This window comes from Cebus imitator, unplaced genomic scaffold (genome assembly GCF_001604975.1).
Source record: "Cebus imitator isolate Cc_AM_T3 unplaced genomic scaffold, Cebus_imitator-1.0 Scaffold60, whole genome shotgun sequence".
Taxonomy (NCBI): Eukaryota; Metazoa; Chordata; class Mammalia; order Primates; family Cebidae; genus Cebus; species Cebus imitator.
Genome location: NW_016107375.1, coordinates 8,524,548 through 8,543,053, shown reverse-complemented (window position 1 = coordinate 8,543,053; position 18,506 = coordinate 8,524,548). Strand labels below are relative to the sequence as shown.

At 34.0% G+C, this 18,506-nt stretch overlaps 1 protein-coding gene across 1 annotated transcript in view; it reads right to left on the bottom strand.

Moving 5' to 3' along the window:
• RIT2 (Ras like without CAAX 2) overlaps positions 1 to 18,506 on the bottom strand; it is a 377,829-nt gene that overhangs the window by 290,854 nt on the left and 68,469 nt on the right. The window contains exon 2 of the mRNA XM_017529725.2: positions 9,288 to 9,344. Within this exon, the coding sequence (XP_017385214.1) occupies positions 9,288 to 9,344 (57 nt within the window). The remainder of the gene's footprint in view (positions 1 to 9,287; positions 9,345 to 18,506) is intronic.

Below are 18,506 nucleotides of genomic sequence, written 5' to 3'. Positions count from 1 at the left end.
TGCACAAAAACAAAAATGGACAAATAAGATTTAATTAAACTAAAAAACTTGTGCACATCTAGATAAATAATTAACAGAGTAAACAGACAACCTTCAGGACAGAAGAAAATATTTGCAAACTATGCTTCCAACAAAGGGCTAATATCCAGTATCTACAAGGAGCTCAAAACATCTCAACAACAACAACAACAACAACAACAAAATAGCTCATTAAAAAGTGGACGTTGAACATAAAAATAATTTTTTTCCCAAAAGAAGACACACAAACAGCAAACAAATATATGAATAAATATATAAATATACAAATAAATGCTTAGTATCACTCATTATCAGAGAAATGCAAATTAAACCAATGAGATATAACCTTACACCAGTCAGAATGCCTATTATTAAAAAGTCAACAGACCTGGTGGTGGCTCATGCCTGTAAACTCAGGCCGAGGCAGGTGGATCACCTGAGGTCAGGAGTTCAAAACAAGCCTGGCCAACATAGTGAAACCTTGTCTCCACTAAAAGTACAAAAATTAGTAGGGCATGCTGGCATGTGCCTGTAATTGCTACTCAGGAGGCTGAAGCAGAAGAATTTCTTGGACCCAGGAGGATGAGGCTGCAGCGAACTGAAATCATGCCACTGCACTTCAGCCTCAGTGACAGAGTGAGATTCTGTCTTAAAACAAAACAAAACAAGAAGTCAACAAATAGCAGATCTTGGTGAGGATAGAGAAAATAGGGAATGCTTATACACTCTTGGTAAGAATGTAAATTAGTACAAACTGTGGAAAATGATATAGAGATTTATCAGCGAACTAAAAATAAAACTACCATTTGATTTAGCAATCCCACTACTGGGTGTCTACTTGAAGGAAAATAAATCATCATAGCAAAAAAGGTACCTATACTTGTATATTTATTGTAGCACTTTTCACAATAGTAATGATATGGAATCAAACTAAGTGTCCATAAAAGAAAGACCATAGAAAGAAAATACGACATATATGTGACATATCTATATGTCATATATACATAGACATATATATGCCATGAAATACCATAAAAAAGAAACATGTCTTCTGCAGCAACATGGATGAAACTAGAGACAATTATGTTATGTGAAATAACTCAAATAGAAATTCAAATACCATATGTTCTTGCTTATAAGTGGGAGCTAAATATTGTGTACACATGAAAACAAAGAGTATACTAATAGATACTGAAGACTCCAAAAGGGGTGATGGGGGTGGGGTGTGAGGGATTAAAAATTACTTAATGGATACAAGATACAATCTTCAGGTGATGGCTAAACTAAAAGACAACACTTCACCACTATACAATATATCCATGAAACAAAACTGCATTCTTACCTCTAAATCTATAAATTAATAAATAAAGGCAAAAACTCATTCTGCTATAGTGAAACTAAACTGCGAAGTGAGGCAAGAGTAGAAACGGAGCTAAAATAGTAATCTAGGCTGGGGATTCTTCTGGCTCAGATCAAGATGGTAGCAGCAGGGGTAGTGAGAATAGATGGATGTTGTACATATTTAGAAGTAGAGTCTACAAGACCTCCTGAGAGTATATTGTGTGACAAAAAATAAAAATCAAGAAAGAGTCAAAGGTTTTAGGCATAAGAACCCAGAAATTTGAGATTACTATAGAGATAAGAAAGGCTGTAGAAGAAAAAGATTTTTTTTTATCTTTCTTTTCTTTTTCCATTTATTTATTTTATTGCATTTAAGTTTTGAGGTACATGTGAAGAACAAGCAAGATTGTTGCATAGGTATACACGTGGCAGTGTGATTTGCTGCCTTCCTCCCCAGGGCTGGAGAGGATGTGGAGAAATAAGAAGGTTTTTTGTAGAATGAACCAGAAATCAGCTGTGAACAGGGGACTTTTGGAACGTCTATTAGACATCTAAATGGAGAAGTTGAGTTGAAAGCTAGATATTTAACTGTGAAATTCAGGAGAGAAATATAAGATGGAGAAATAAATTTTGGAGTTGTAACATACACATGATATGCAATGTCATGGCACTGAAGAGAATCACCAATGAAGGGAATGTGGATAGAGACAATAAGAAGGCCAAATGCAAGAAGACCAAGCACTGAGTCTTAGGGGGATTTCAATGTCCAGGAAAAGAGGAAGAACCGGACAGTGTCAGAAAAGCCATCACAGAGATTAGAGGAAAATCAAGAGAGTATGATATGCTGTATGCCAAGTGAAAAGAGTCGATAAAATTCAAGAGTGGTAAAACATATCAAATGCTACTGGTAAGTTAAAATGGAGAGAATTAATATTGTCATTGGACTAGCCACTAAAGAGTCAAGGAAACCTTTATAAATGCAATTTCAGTAGAGTGATGGGATGAAAACATGACTAGAGTTGATTGAGGAAAGTAGTAGAAAAGGAATTAGTGTCTGGAGATACATTCAACTCTAAGCAGTTTTATTGCATCACAGTGGACAAATGTGAAAGGCGTTAGTAGAAGAAGTGGGGTCAAAAATGAATTTTTAATTTTTCTTAATATTTAGAGTGCAAGGAAACCACCATTTTTATGATGATAAGAAATGATTCATAAAAAGAAAAGATTGTCTTGAGCAATATTTTGGGGAATGGAACCTACTGAATGCAAATGGTAGTTCTGGCTCATGCAGGTGCATTGGCAGTTCACCTAAGTTAATAAGTGGCAAGGATAAGTGTGGACTCAGAGTAGTGGGTAGCTTTGGAAGTATCTTCTGGGTGGGAGTCTTTAAAATTTATCTTCAGGATATTTCCATTGCCTAATTAAAGTAGAAAGCAAGATCATCAGTTCAGATATGAAGATAGGAGGAGAAGTTGGTGATTTTAGGGCAGTGAGAAATTGAGTAGTCTATGGCCTGAATGTGTTTTCCAGGGCATCATTGAAAGCCTATTTAAGATCAAGCTAAGGACATTTGAAGTGAGACTAGACTTCATGGTCCTACTCAGCTGCTCCAATGCAATTTCATAAAATGCAAAGGTTTAGGTTTAATTAGGGTGGTGCTCAGCTTACTACATGGAATGAGAGGGGCAAGGGGTCTGAAGTTATGTGACCATAGAAATCTAATTTAGATAACAGGGGAAAAATGACACTGAAGTAGCTCATGCATTCTTACATTCAACAAATGTTTTGATCATTCCCAATAAAACATGCACTGTGTGAAGTCATGTATGAAATTCAGAACAAAGCAGAAACGTTTCCTGCCATCATGGAACCTACATTTCATATGGTAAGAGAAACAAAAAAATTCATACAATTTTAAATTCAGAATTGAATAAATATGATGAAAGAAACAAGCTATGTGCTGATATAGGAAATACACTGTATGTTTTTCATTAATACGTGTGCATGTGTGCCTATGTGTGTGTTTATGTGTTAAACAGTTCATTTAGATAAGGTGATCAGAGACCTTTCTGAAGCAATGTATGCAAACTGAGACCTGAAGAGTGACTAAGAACTTGTTTTGTAAAGAGCAGAAAGAAGGTGTTCAAGGTACAGGAATGTACCTTGACAAAAACCCAAAGGCAGAGAAGAGGTTGCTTGGCATATTTAAAAAACTAAAGGGAGTCCAGTGTGGCTTTTGCAAAGCAAGCAGGAGGGTGCTACAAGATTCATTTGGAAAGAAAATAAGAAGCCAGGGTGAAGGCAGAATTCAGTATCAATTTAATTAGTTTCATACTAATTACCTTATTATTCTACCACATTCAAACATTCCAGAGTCATGAATAAATATAATTCTTCAAGTTTAGTTTATAGGCCTTGATTTCCTTCAAGAGTTATACTGTAGCACTTATTCTGCCTAGTAGTAATATCCTCCCTTCTCCAGGCGCCTTCAGTAACTATCCCTTCAGTGCTGCTCTGTAGGCCACGGCTCTGTGGTTTGCTTTCTAGAATAATTGGATACATTAATCTATGCAAATATATAATGATTCCTAATGGCTCTGGGCATTAACTCTCCCCTGAGCATTTACATTTTAACAGGAATTTTCTAGTGACACAAAGGAGTCACTCTATTAATGTACATTTTAGACACAAAACAGGTCATTTTAGTGTAATTCAAACACACCCTCTCTCTAAATTCCTGGCTTAAGAAGTGTTTTTTTTTTTCTACCAGAGATATTGAGCAATGTATACTTAATGTGGTACATTTTTTCCATGCTGGTCTAACAGCCATTGAACATGAGGCTATCTGCAAGATGGCCTGTCTATATTGTTGATATACTTTGCTGCTTATATGATGTCCATGTTTTTTTCAAGCTGCCCAAATCAATCAGGAAGACTTAACTCTATATATGGCATTTTATTCTTTTTTTGTAGAGCTTGTTGCAGTCCTTACCAATTGCTCAGAAAGAATATAAATCTTTCAGATGAAGGTATTATGCAGTTTTCATGGCTTTTAAGTGAAATTGAAAGTCTAAAACACTAAAAGAGGAAAAGCATTCTCAGTTGAGTCAATTACAAGAGGATGTATTCCTTGAAAATAGGATATGTAAGTATAGTTGGAAACCTATTGGTCTTGTGAATTTCTGGGCACCAGAGAACCAAATAAATGTATGTGCAAATGAGTTAATAAAGTAATAACTGATTCCTGGGTTGTTAAAGCTTTTTCTTTCCATAGCGAAAGCAACCCTAAGAAACAATTGGATAGGTCCTTAAGGGGTTTTATTGTAACTAAATTGTGTGTTGTATTTTTTTTTAATTTTTTTTTTTATTATACTTTAAGTCTGGGGTATATGTGCAGAACATGCAGGTTTGTTACGTAGGTATACACATGCCATGGTGGCTTGCTGCATCCATCCCCCCATCATCTACATTAGATATTTCTCCTAATGTTAGCCTTCCCCAATCCCCCCATGCTCTGGTATCCCTCCCCTAGTCCCGCTACCCCCCAAAGGCCCCAGTGTATGATGTTCCCTTCTCTGTGTCCATGTGCTCTCATTGTTCAATACCCACTTATGTGTGCTGTATTAATGTAATAATATCAGGTCATTTTAATGCAGTGAGACCAAAAAAAAAAAAAAGAAAAATTGGACTATAGACAAAGAGATATGATCAGCTCTCAGAGATGATGAAATAAAACTAGGCAAAGAAACTCCATGAAAAAGAATTCTTGCATATTATTGTACACTTTTGACTCCTTTGCTTTGTACAATGTCTGAAACATAAATATTTGTTAATGAATTAATATTGAATAAAGAGGAAGGATTAGAAGAGCAGAAGGAGTAAGAAGAGAAAAAAGGAAGAATGATTGGCATTAGCACAATGCTTTAAATTTTTCCTAAAAATTTTCTTTTGCTAATCATTTTAGGTCAAGAAATAGCCATTAACAAACATAGAGAATTTTTCTAAAAGACTGCTAGAATACCTTGGTTCATTGCTAGTTTGGTTGCTCACCAGGACTCTAAAGTTACTATAGCAATATCTAAAAATGATTAATGCTTTCTTACAAATGTATTTGCTTACTAATTTTTCATTTAAGGAATATTTTTTAGCATCTGCTATATGTTCAACATTCTGTTTAGGTCTGAGATACACTAGTAATAACAAACTGAGTTTTTTTTTTTTTTACCTTCATGACACTGATTAGATAGATAATTATCCAAATAATTAATTAATTTTATAGAGATAAGTGATATTAAAAGCATTCAAGATTCTGAAAGAATGCATAAAAAAGGCTTATTTTTGGGTAGCCAAAAGTGGTGCTCCTGTGGAAGCAATATTTAAATTTAAGTTTAACAGAAAACTATGAGTTAACAAAGCAAAGATGTAGGTGAAAAAGGGTAGAGCATTTGGGGTAAAATATGGGTGAAAATGCTTTAAGAGAGAAAAGGGCTTGACTAGTTTGTGGATCTAAAATAAGGTGGATGTGGTCGATGCCCAAGAAGGAAGTGGCAAGTGTGGAAGCTGAAGACAGAAATAGCAGCAAGACCATGAGAGTCTTCACTTTGTGCTTAGAATTCTTTTATGCTAAAAATAATACAACACTAGGGACCATCAAACAGAGAATTAAGTAGTCCAATTTTATATTTTTAAAGATATGTTTTGGTTCTGTGTAGAAACCAATTTTAAATCGAGTCTAAACTGGAGATGGGTGTGGCTTAGAACAACATGACCAAAAAGATTATAGAGAAATGGGGGCAGATTTAAGACCTGTTATACAGGTAGACAAAACAGAATTTTGTGAGTGATTTAATGTAGAAGCTTAAATATGTATCATGAATTAGTCTTGATTTCTGGCATAAGATGCTGGTGGATGAGGTGCTTTACCATGAGAAAGAATCCTGGAAAAAGTAAACATCTACTACAGAAAATCAGCTATTAAAGTTGGGGCATGTTTAATTTTTCTGCCTTGGAACTATCAAAGGGAAAAGCGAAGCAGGCTGTCAGTAATATTCATCTTTCTCTCACAGAAGAGTATAAGGTTGTAGGTATCTAAACCCTTAGCTAGGCCTACAAGATCTTTAAAAATCTGGTGCCTGGTAATGTATTGTATTTAGCTCTGTCTTGCCATTCTGCATATTATGCCACTTACTTCACCCTTGGGCTTCTGGTTTCCAAAATGCCCCAGCTCCGCCACTCATCGTGCTGTCTTGTCTCAGTGCCTGTCCTTTTTGCTTTAGCAATCCCTCCTCTTCACCGGCCTAATTCCTATGCATCTTTCAAAAATAAGTGCAGAGATTATCTGCTCTAAACTGTCAAACAAATTTATGACAAGGCATTTACTGTTTTGGACTGAGCTCCTGCACTAGGCCTAACAGATTCGACCAAAGCAAAATGAAGTTGCTCACGCTAGATGCCACAAAACCAAACTGAAAGTTTAAGCAAGCAAATAGACCCCCCAGCAGGCCAATATTTCCTGAAAGCAAGAGATTCCATTCTACCTGAGTCAGTGTAAAAAAGAAGCTGCCTCTGCTTTAACCCTTATGAAAACAGTAATGTGAAGTAACCTGATATTAACCAATCAGCTTTTCCTTTCTATCCTTCTAAACTCATTGGTTGCTGATGTTGAAATTGTTGCCAGTAAATAAGGGCAACAATTACTCCTTGGAAAGAACACTGGTATCAAATAATATATCTAACTCTTGTCAGTGATAAAGGGATCTTACGTTTTCAGAATTAATGTATATTTGAAAGAAGAATAACTCTAAGCTGAATAAAAGGGATAAAATAAAATCATATATATTCCTTAGATATTTCTGAGTAAAGGCTATTCAGAAGCCTCAGTCAGTAGGATAACAAACAGATCTAGAGAAGGATAGAAAATATTTATTTTCTATCTCAATTGTAAAAAAAATCCTTGATAGGTGTTATTATTTTCTAATTTCTATGATTTTCAAACTATACTAATATAAATTTCCTCTTGAGGGGTCATTAAGTCAGCCACACTGAGTTACAGTTATGTAGCAGAAGCAGGTGAAAGGTAAATTATTTGAGACTTTTACCTTCTGCAGGCAGGTTACCAATGGAAAATTGTTAACTAATATTTCCACTAGAAAAGCCAAGAAATGAAATGACGAGAAAATAGAATTGAAAGAAATAAAGTACTCTATGTTTCCATTTTCAAACTTCTTCCTCTAAAGCTGTTTTATTTATAGCCAGATAACGGTATGATTTTAGCTATCTGTTAGTACTGAATGTTCAGGTATCTTAATCTCAAGTGACAGATGTGCCTCATGGATAACTAAAGGAGACATCATCATATACTTCTCATTTCTTCCTTCTGAAGGAGTCATTTATTATTTATTCACATCTACTGCCCTATTGAAGCTGTTAGATGTGAGAGTCTGGTGAACAAGAGGCTGGTTTTTGAGACACCAATACATACAAAGCTTAAAGAATAACAGAAAATAATAAGCAACTGAGTGATTTTCTGACTTCATAAAGTATATATTATGTTATTGAATTTTCCAACAAGATAAAAGATTTAGAGCTTTTTCCAAAGAGTTCCCCCCTTCTGTAACTTATAATGTGTGGTACAAAGCTATTGGCATTCCAGAATTAAGATATTTAGAAAATAGACTTAGAGAATTATCAAGCAACATTTGCAGCTAATCACTTTTAAAACTTCACGAAGTTGTTACTTGCTCTTTAGAAACAAACCTTAATTTATTGAGGAAGTCCTTTCTGGCTACCGTATACTAATTGCATGTACTTAAATCTAATTGATTTATTTCAACTGATGAGGTGGTCTTAATAAATAATCAGACATTAAAAAATAAGTATGTTTTATGTATGTCAGCAATAGTATGCAAACAAATATTCTGGGGGCTTTCGGGAAGGAATATAGGAATGTAATCTGCAGAATGACATTAATATATCAAGTAGGATCTTGAGTTAAAATTTTTTGATGAGCAGAATAGAAACTAGAGTATCTTACTCATGGGTGGGGTGAGAATAAGAGCTATTCAGGCTGACGGAACAAATAGGGTAAGTAAGGGAGTGGTTAAAGGAGCCCACCATCCAGGCAAGCAGTCATTCCTGAGGAATTTAACAGCTCTATGCTCCCCGCTCTGGGAAATAATGTTTGATGTGTTAATGCCAGTGTGTTTCTAGACAAAGAGTACTATAGTGGACTCTGCTTGAAAATCTCCAGCCAATTTATTGAAGTAGTTTTTTGAATGAATAAAGCAATTTTTAAAACATCTTTTGGACTTTGAATGAGGGAGAAAACCTGTTCCCCAATGCAAAGCTTCTGTAGTATATTACTATAGAAAGCTGGATAGGAGAAATAAAACATGGCTGTTGTTTTGGCTCTAACATATTTTTACACCTTGAATGTCAGTTTCCTAACCATCAAGATGAGGATGATGGATAATATGTCAATATCTAACTTTCCAAATGTACTATTAACATGGTTAAATAACTCTGTGGTAGAAAATTCAGAGACTGACAGAAGTGAGCAAATAACCAAATACATGTATAATCACATCAATTTTATTATCCAGAGTACAATTTTATTATTCAGAGAAAGTTCTCAAATGCAGGTAGATATCCATTATTAGATACTGAAATCATTTAATAGATTCCAACCACCATTTACCGGAAAGAAATAAAATAGAATAGATAATACCAGAGTACCTGGCAAGAAGTAAGGACAAATATTGTCTCTTGAAGATTCTGTTATGGCAACTTACATAGTATAAATTTCTGTATATGTGTTCTGGGGCATAGAGTAAATTATGCTTATTTTCCATCAACATTGCTAATATTTTTAAGCCATTTAGTCACAGTGTCTTTGTTCAAGCGAAAGGAGAAAAGAGGCTTTTACTTACCAATAGTAGGGTCATGATAATCAGGGAACTGATGACTAATAAACTGCATTGTCATTGCTGAAAGAAAACAAATACATTTTGTTTAATAAAGACTCACCAATTCATCAATCAGTTATTTATCAACATAGTTCACAAAGCTTTTAATAGGTTCTGGGGAAGAACTTATGGTGTGAGTGACCAATTTACTTTCACATGAAATGAAAACAATAAGACAAAGTTCTAGAAGGAAAAATCTGTTGAATAATGCCAGATACTTCTCTGAAATAAATATGTTTGAATTGTTAGTGTATTTCAATAAAAATTGTATTACAGTACAAATAAGTGCTTGGGAAAATGAAAATGTAACCCAGCTGCAGAATCCCTCTTGACCTGCTCTGGTTAAATAGTTGGTAATGAAGGAAAAGTCCCTTTCACCAAAAATCTGTACATTCTCTGGGACTCTTAAGTTTTTCATCTTAAGAGTAAATAGATACCCTCTGAAGTTCATAAGAGCTATAAATATATGTGTTACATGATTTTTGTCTTTAATTAACTGCTCAAAATTAAGATTATTTCCATTACTTTTATCTTGCCTAATTTATATTATTGACCACCTGTTTCATTACTTTCTTTCTGTAATCTTATGTTCTCCACATTATTTCCAAATCTATGATTTTGTAAAACATTTGCAATATTTCTATTGTAGAGGATTTCCTCATGTGAATTTCCATTATTAGGAAACAAAAGGAACTCTGAAGCAAAGCAACAAACTTAGATTAAAATGGTGTATAATAGCTCTTATCTTTCTTTTATCCTCACTTCTGCATGTGTGTTGGTTGTCAGGCTCTCTCCCTGAGCAAACTTTAGGTAAGATCCTAAACCTTCATTTCTACTAAGCCTCAAACATGGATGCTGTTCTTGCATTTCTGGCTGGGCCTATATAGCCCACTTGTAGTACAAATCCTGCTAAGTTAGTTTAGAGAGAATCCTCCCCGACTTGATATTTGGTCACTCTGTTCTACCTTTAACAAGAGTCCTGCTAAATCAGTTTAGCAAGAATCTTCCTCACCTTGATTGTCTCCTCTTAGGACTTCTCCATTCACAGGTGTGACCCCTCCCCTCTCACCTTCCACCTCCGCAGCCTTGCCTATAAATCACCATGAATTCTTTCTGTATTTGGAATTGAGCCCGGTTCTATACTAACGACTCTTTTCCCTACTGAGAAATGTAAAAAAATAGAAACTGACCCAGTGGAAGAGAATTTCTGCTTTATGCTTTAACGATGGTTTACCTCCTTTGTTTGCACTGACAAAAGAGGTCTCTGCATGAAAGTATTACTCAATTTGACAGCTTTGGGCAAATTTTTAAATGCAAATAAACATTCCTGACAGATAACCTGATGAGTTAGAATACTTAGGTAAACAAACTGAAATAAAATACATGTTTGTTAAGCGGATATGAAGAAGCATTTCGAAAATGCTTTCCCTGAGCTTTAAAATGGCAGTTGCCTCCCTCTTTTAATCCCTGACTGGTTTATCATATCCTCCATTCAAACATTATAAATTTTGAGTTTTCACTCCAACAAAGTTTTCAAAGGTCTTGATTCTCTCTGCTATTACTCTAGTTCAGAATCTTATATTTCTTTTGAAAATCTTTATTGAATTAGACCAAAAACTGTTTCCTCCATAAATATTTTATTTTCTTTATATTAGATCTTTCCTAATGGTACCAACATCATCATTTAAAAAAATTATGACATTCACATGTCAGCTGCTATTGAAATAAAGAACATAATCTTCAACATGATATGCTAATATATGTGGTCTTTTGTAAACCATGTTCATCTTGCCTTTTAATCTGAACTTATACCACTACCCAAATAGCTACTAATCTTATTCTCAGACTTACTGTGGTACTTTCCATCCATGAGAATGCCTGTATTCTATGACATAAAAATGACCTTTGCCTTCTTCATTTTGATATCATAATGATGAAGACTCGCGCCCTGCCCAGACTTCAGTCAGGCTCCTCTGAACCCTCTTCTCACCTACACCTAAATTTTGTGCTTCCATGTTCATCTTTTCATAACCCAGGTTTAGCAAGACTACCACTAAATACATGTAGAGAGCATCCCCTACCATTGATATTTGATCATTCTCAGTACTTGATCAAATTCTTCATCCCCTCCACTCCTCAAGAAATATTTGATTAGGCCGGGCGCGGTGGCTCAAGCCTGTAATCCCAGCACTTTGGGAGGCCGAGGCGGGTGGATCACGAGGTCAAGAGATCGAGACCATCCTGGTCAACATGGTGAAACCCCGTCTCTACTAAAAATACAAAAAATTAGCTGGGCATGGTGGTGCGTGCCTGTAATCCCAGCTACTCAGGAGGCTGAGGCAGGAGAATTGCCTGAACCCAGGAGGCGGAGGTTGCGGTGAGCCGAGATCGTGCCATTGCACTCCAGCCTGGGTAACATGAGTGAAACTCCGTCTCAAAAAAAAAAAAAAAAAAAAAAAAAAACCGTCTCAAAAAAAAAAAAAAAAAAAAAAAAAAAAGAAATATTTGATTACCCTGCCTTCAAAAAGAATCTCATTAAATCTGTTTAACCAGAATCACACCTTCTGGATATTTCTTAATACCTTTCCATCCACTGACCCCAATCCTGTTTCTTGGCTATACATCCCCCTTAGTGCTTGCTGTACTTGGAACTAAGACCAGTTCTATACGGAGTCCTTTTTTATCCTTTGCCATAGCTCCTGAATAAAATTTGTTCTTACCAATTTAACTCCTCTCTGGCTCTGATTTTCTCTAACAATGCTAATTAAAATTGATATCTCTATTCAAATGTCACACCCTTCTATTCACATATTTAAACTTTTCTCTACCAAGTATCAGAACTTGATAATCATGGAATCAACAAGCAATAGAAAGAACTGTGTATAATTATGTGCTAAGTTTAATTGCTATGCAATTGGGAAGGAATTGTGGAGGCTGAAGAAGTTTTGAACAAATTTAAGAAAAAAGATATGAAAGCATTTTAAGAAATAATAGAAATATTTGGATATTAGACTTGAGAATCATAGAACCAACATCAGAAATAAATGAATCAGTCAAGGACTTACCTGTTACAGTTATTTATAAGAACACCTAGGCCAGGCATGGTGGCTCACACCTGTAATCCCAGCACTTTGGGAGGCCGAAGCAGGCAGATGACCTGAGGTCAGGAGTTTGAGACCAGCCTGGCCAGCCAACATGGTGAAACACTGTCTCTACTAAAAATACAAAAATTAGCTGGGCATGGTGGCACATGCTTGTAATCCCAGCTACTCAGGAGGCTGAGGCAGGAGAGTCACTTTACCCAGGAGGTGGAGGTTGAAGTTAGCCAAAACCACACCAGTGCACTTCAGCCTGGGTGACAGAGTGAGACTCCATTTCCACCCTCCCTCATCAAAACAAGCAAACAAAAACACCTGACATATATTTAGATGATGGCGTTTGTGCTTTAATGGAAACCTGCTGCTTGTTGTATAATTGAAAAAAGCCCTTCAATTGTTAAATCTTCTGACCCACCACTGAGACAGAACCAAAGTAAAATGATCCAGCTGAGCTTTGTTACAGAAATCAAATGATAATTTTAGAAAGATTGATTTGTAAAAGTTTCTTTTGTGTTTTACGAAGTGGCTCCCCTATGGGACATCTAAAAGGCATTTCCATTTGGGGGTAGATAATTTGTAAAACAATTTTTGAAAAATCTCTCCCAAATAACTATCAAGCTCAACCTGTTATCGAACTGGAACAATCTGTTATCAGTCAGACTGGAGATTAAATTTTATTTCATTTTATGTTACACAGTTTTACATTCTCAAAAAATTGTCATTCTATTATTCCTTGCTAAAGAGCGACTTCATAAGAAACTCAAACATCATAATTCTATTCTTTTTTCAGATATTTTAATTATATTGACTTTATAATACATTGGTTCTAAATATCTAGTAACAATGGTTTATCGTTTACTCCCAAAACATTCATTTATGTACACACAAGAATACAATATTGAGATATGGGTAATGATCAGAAAGTCCCAAGTAATAACAGTGGCCCTAGAAAATGCCAGCATAAGTCAGAAATCAATATTTTGATCAGAGTGTTAGGATATCCATGAAGAATGCAATTGTGAATTGTGACTTCTACTTTTAAAAACTTTCCCTTATCTCATTTAATTAATTTTTTTCTTTTTGGTCTGATCAGAATCATAGTTATAATCACTACATTAACTTTGTTTCAATTTTAGGGGTTTATTCCTAATTTTTCTGCAAATTTACAATTTTAAATCACTGTGTTTCAGGGGTTTCTTGGTATACTGTAGAGTTGGATTTCTTTGTACCAATTTAAAACTTGTTTTATTTTATTTTAATAGAAAAGACCATTCACATTCTTATGCTCATATTCTTATTCTTGTTTTAGTCTAAGGTTTAAAATTAAGTGTAATAAATCTTCATCATTTTTTTAACTATTAAATCCAGCCAGCGGTATATGTACATGTGTATATGTGTATATATACACACACACATGTGTATATATATATACACACACACACACACACATATATGTGCGTATATATACATATATATACACTAAAAGATAATTAGATAACTGAAAAATAAATTTTATAAAATTACAAAAAAATAGCAAAGATTAAAAAAAGTAGGAAATATAAGATCAAGATTATTGGACAATTAAGAACAGAGTGACAAAGCCTAAACATCTTATCAGAATTTTAAAAGTAGATAGGAAGTGGCAGTATTTTTAAAATAATCACTGGAAGAAAAATTTCAAATTGTTACAATCATGACTTCTTAGCTTAAGTAAGTCTTATGTATCCTAAGCAGAAAAGACACATAAATAATAAAATTAAAATAAATGTGGGAAAGTAAAAAATAAAAATAAAAATAAAAAAATAAATAAATAAATCTTCATCAAAGTTTTCCCAGTCTTCTTCTTCTGATTGAATGGAGGAATATATATATTAATATAAACTTATAGACTTCATGGGCACAGTATTTCCAGTGTTCTTGCCCACTTAAAACGATTTTCCTATAGCCTTGTTACTGACAAGACAACTTGGCTGGATATAAAATACTTGTCCTGCTCTTTTCTAAACCACATTAACTGTTTGATCTGTTTTCCTGGAGATACTAAGGATTCCTTTTTCTTTATAGTCCACTAGTTTTTCTAAGTTACGTCTTAAAATTAATAGTTTCAGATTTTTTTTTTCAGGTACAAGTGAATTTTTTCAATAAGTAAATACATGTTTTCTTTAATTTTAAAACTTTTTATTGAATTGTGTGTTTTTTTTTTTTTTTTTTTTTTTATTCTACAAGGATTTGACTTTTTATACTGTTGAATATTCTTTGCCTGGTTTCCATTTCTATCACATTTTTTCTGACTCTTTAGGTCTTATAAAAATTATTAATCACATATTCATTCTCTTGGTTGTCTCCCTGCTTTCTTCAAATGGCTCAGTTTTCATTCCAAACTATTCTCCCAACAGTATCTTGTGATTTGTCCTTTATTTCTGAAATGATTTTGTATTTTCCTACAATTTCTCTTTTGTCAGTATATTTCTTCTTTTTTAAGTTGTTTCTGTTTCTTGGTTTTTGAATTCCTGATTCTGTTTAAATTCATCTACATATGATTATTTAAGGATATTTAATTCAGTTAAGCTTCTTGTAGTACACGTCAATGCTTTGTTAAATTTTGTGGGAGAATATTTATTAGCTTAAAAGGGTTGATTCTTTTTTTTTTTTTTTTTTTTTATATTCTGTTTTTTTTTTTTTTTTTTTTTTTTTTTCATTTTAAGGTGGTTTTGTATCATATTTGTTTTGCCTTTTTTCCCCTCTATTCCTAGGTATTACGTATTTAGAGTTATTATATCAAGGTTGTTGTCTTCTGTCAGGTTAGTAAAGTGCTATTTTTGTGTTGTTGTTTTTTTATTCTAAATTCTATAACATTGGGAGATGGGGATAATAGGAGTAATTGTCATATTTTGCTTCTTTTTTTTTTTCAACAGGATTTTTAGCTTTCTTCACTACCTTCCTATCTTTTCCTTCATTGCTGCATCCAGAAGGTGAATAGCTCTTTTCTATTTATCTCCATCTCCCTGGGAAGCAGACTGTCAGTTCTGGTTCTTATTGCTGTGAAACATAAAGTCCCAGACTAATGTTCAGTATTTTTGCAGTTAGTGTTGCATGGCTTTCTTTCGAAGGATGATTTTAAGTACCAATATTTCATTTAAGTACTTGACTTTCCTCTTCTCTTTTTCTCAGTCTTTTAAGTGTTCCCTCTCTTCATCCTCTACAACCACAGTCTTGTAATGGCAACAGAATTCCTGTTGACATTCTGTTTTATTTTTCTACTTAGAGGTAATTTGACATTCATGGTGTAGATCACATGTGGTTTAATTGTACTTCTTGTTGGTATTTTGGCTTTGAGAAAGGATGTATGGAGAAATTCAGATTCAAGAGGCCAACTCTATCCTGCTACTAATTTCTCATTGACCAGTAAACTCTTATGTGTAAGATGGAGCCCAAAAATTCTCGAAGTGTAGATCTTTGAAACTTGATGCTTAAAATGAGCAATTAAATTTTTCATGAAGTATTTAGGTCAACTATAACTTAAACACAACATATTTACTTTTTCTTATCTACACATCAAGTTACTTCAATTAGATGACTGGAAATTCATTTGTCTAAGAAGGCTGAGAGAGAAGTGTAAGAAAAACTGTTACTGTATCACAATTTGGCCAAGACCACTTAGAACAAGAAAAATTATGCTGTCCATTCCAAAAGATTTTAAAATTCACCCATAAAATATCGACTGAGCATCTACTGTGTGCCAGATACTGGCAATACCAAATTAATAGGTGGAATCCTTCAAATCGAGTGAATTCTAGATGTGTTTTAGATCTCCCAAATCAGAAAATTAAGGTGCCTGCATGTGAAAGTGTGGGTAGGGGAGAGACTCATGGAAATAGGTGCCCTGGCATAAGTATAATGTATAAGCAAGCTATTTCTCAGCTATCTCTTACAAAGAATTTATTAGTGCAAAAGACAAATGGCTGAACAAAGTTTTGGTGTTTTTTCTAGAATTATTTTTCAAATAATTCTAGTCCTGTCAAAATGTAACATAAGGGAGGCTGGAAGATGATCATTCTATTCCATGGAGTCTTTCCCAGATCCTCCCATCAGGTGCCGCCCCTCAGAACTTCAAGGCCTCCATTGAGTTCTTATGACAAATTGGCAGAAGAGTGAAGTAAGAGCATTCACAGAGAATTGCATGACAGAATCTTAAGGAAAAATATGCCATAAATATTGTTCAATACTGTATCCACAGTCTATTATCAAAAAAAAAAATATGCAATTACTTGTCTCCTCCTAGCTGCTACGAGGCTGGGATGTATGTTAGGGAGAAAACAAAACAGGTTTGTTGAACACATAACAGGCTTCAGCATAAGAGGGGAAAGGATATTTAAAGGATGGGTGGAAATGTGAAATGAAGGAAAATGAAATGTTATACTTTCCCTCCAGAAAGAAAAATCCTTGTCTGAAAAAACTAACTTTGGTCTTAATGTTACTCTGTATCTTACCAGCCTCTATAAGGAATCCTTCTAAATTATCTGAATAAAGCATCTTTTAATTTTTTATTAATATTATCAGAAATCATTATAAAAACATACTTTTAAAAAATGTTGTAGGGTATAACAATCTATATGCTAGGAATATATACATAATTGTATTTATTGCTTTTAAAAATTAATTCTTTAGATAGGAGTATATCTGAAATAACATGTGAAGAGGTTTTTTCATGTTAACTATGTGGTCATCATAAAAAATCTGGGAAAAGAAATAACAATAGGAGGTTTGTTCTACTGCATGCACATAAATGCTTCTTTGAAAGCTGGTTCGTGGTTTTATGGATACAAAGAAAGTGTGGAGTGTGTATGAGTAGAGAAGACATTAGGGCAGAAAATTTGAGTCACCTATTGCAATCTTAATAAAAGTAATTAGGGATGAAAATAAAGAATGTTTAGTAGATTCGATAGCCCTTAGCTTTGACTTCTAAAATTATTACAGTAATGCATTACTTTTGTATAACAAGTAAGAATATCTCCCTGCTGTAGAAATGGACATTACTTAATGGTAACCTCTGGATACCATTTGGAAGTACCTGATGGATTTCATATCAAACACACTTTTTCTTTATTAGTGGCTATATCATTAACATATGTTATGTAAATGTAGTGTTTCCAAGGACTTTATAAAATATTCATTAAGTACATATAATAAATAATGGCCAAATGCATCTTAAATGTTCATAAAATAGTAGTGGTGAGAGATTAAAAACAATCATTTTTAACGCAAACACATTTTGTGTGGACTTCTTTTTTCATGCACATATTTTATTTAAATTTTCATTTTATTCTTCAGATATTCCCATAATTTACTATTTCATTTTAAAGTTAAATATAAGTCAACTGCTTCTTGCTTTGCATAATTCAGTATTAAATCATCAAATTTACTTCTCTGAATATCTGACAATATTATATATCACCCTCCTTGGAATGTCAGTGGTATTTGGCCAGTGGCAGAGACTGTCAGTTATGAAAGAGGAAAATTATAGAAAGGGGTTATTTTGTACAAAATAAAAAATTATATATATATTAAAATTTTGCGTAAGATCATACCACTCATTACTACTCCTCCAACCCACACTCATTCCTCCAAAATACTTTTTTATATTTATGCAAAGTACTAAATTAAAGCAATTTAGAGAATAATATAACCTAAAAACTCAAAGACAGAGTTGGCAAATCACTGCTTTTCCTTTGAGAATTGATGACCTGTCAGTGCAATGGGAAAAATGAGATTGGGAGACAGGTCACTAAGATTTAGTCCAATTTTTCTTGGTTTTTGGGACCTTGAAAACATTACTCAAATTTTCTGACTTCATTTTCTTGTGTGAAAAATGAGAGGAGAGAAGAGAGGTAACTTAAAACCACATCCGATTAAGCATTCTGCAATGCCGCTTTCTTCATTTAACTGTTACCATCATTGTCATTCCTTCTTCATCTATTTAGGATCTGGTTATCTTATTTTCTTGTACTTCAATTCTCTATTTTAGTCATTCTGTTTCAGTCACATTGGCCTTCAGAATTTGTCATACCTTCCAATAACCCCCCCC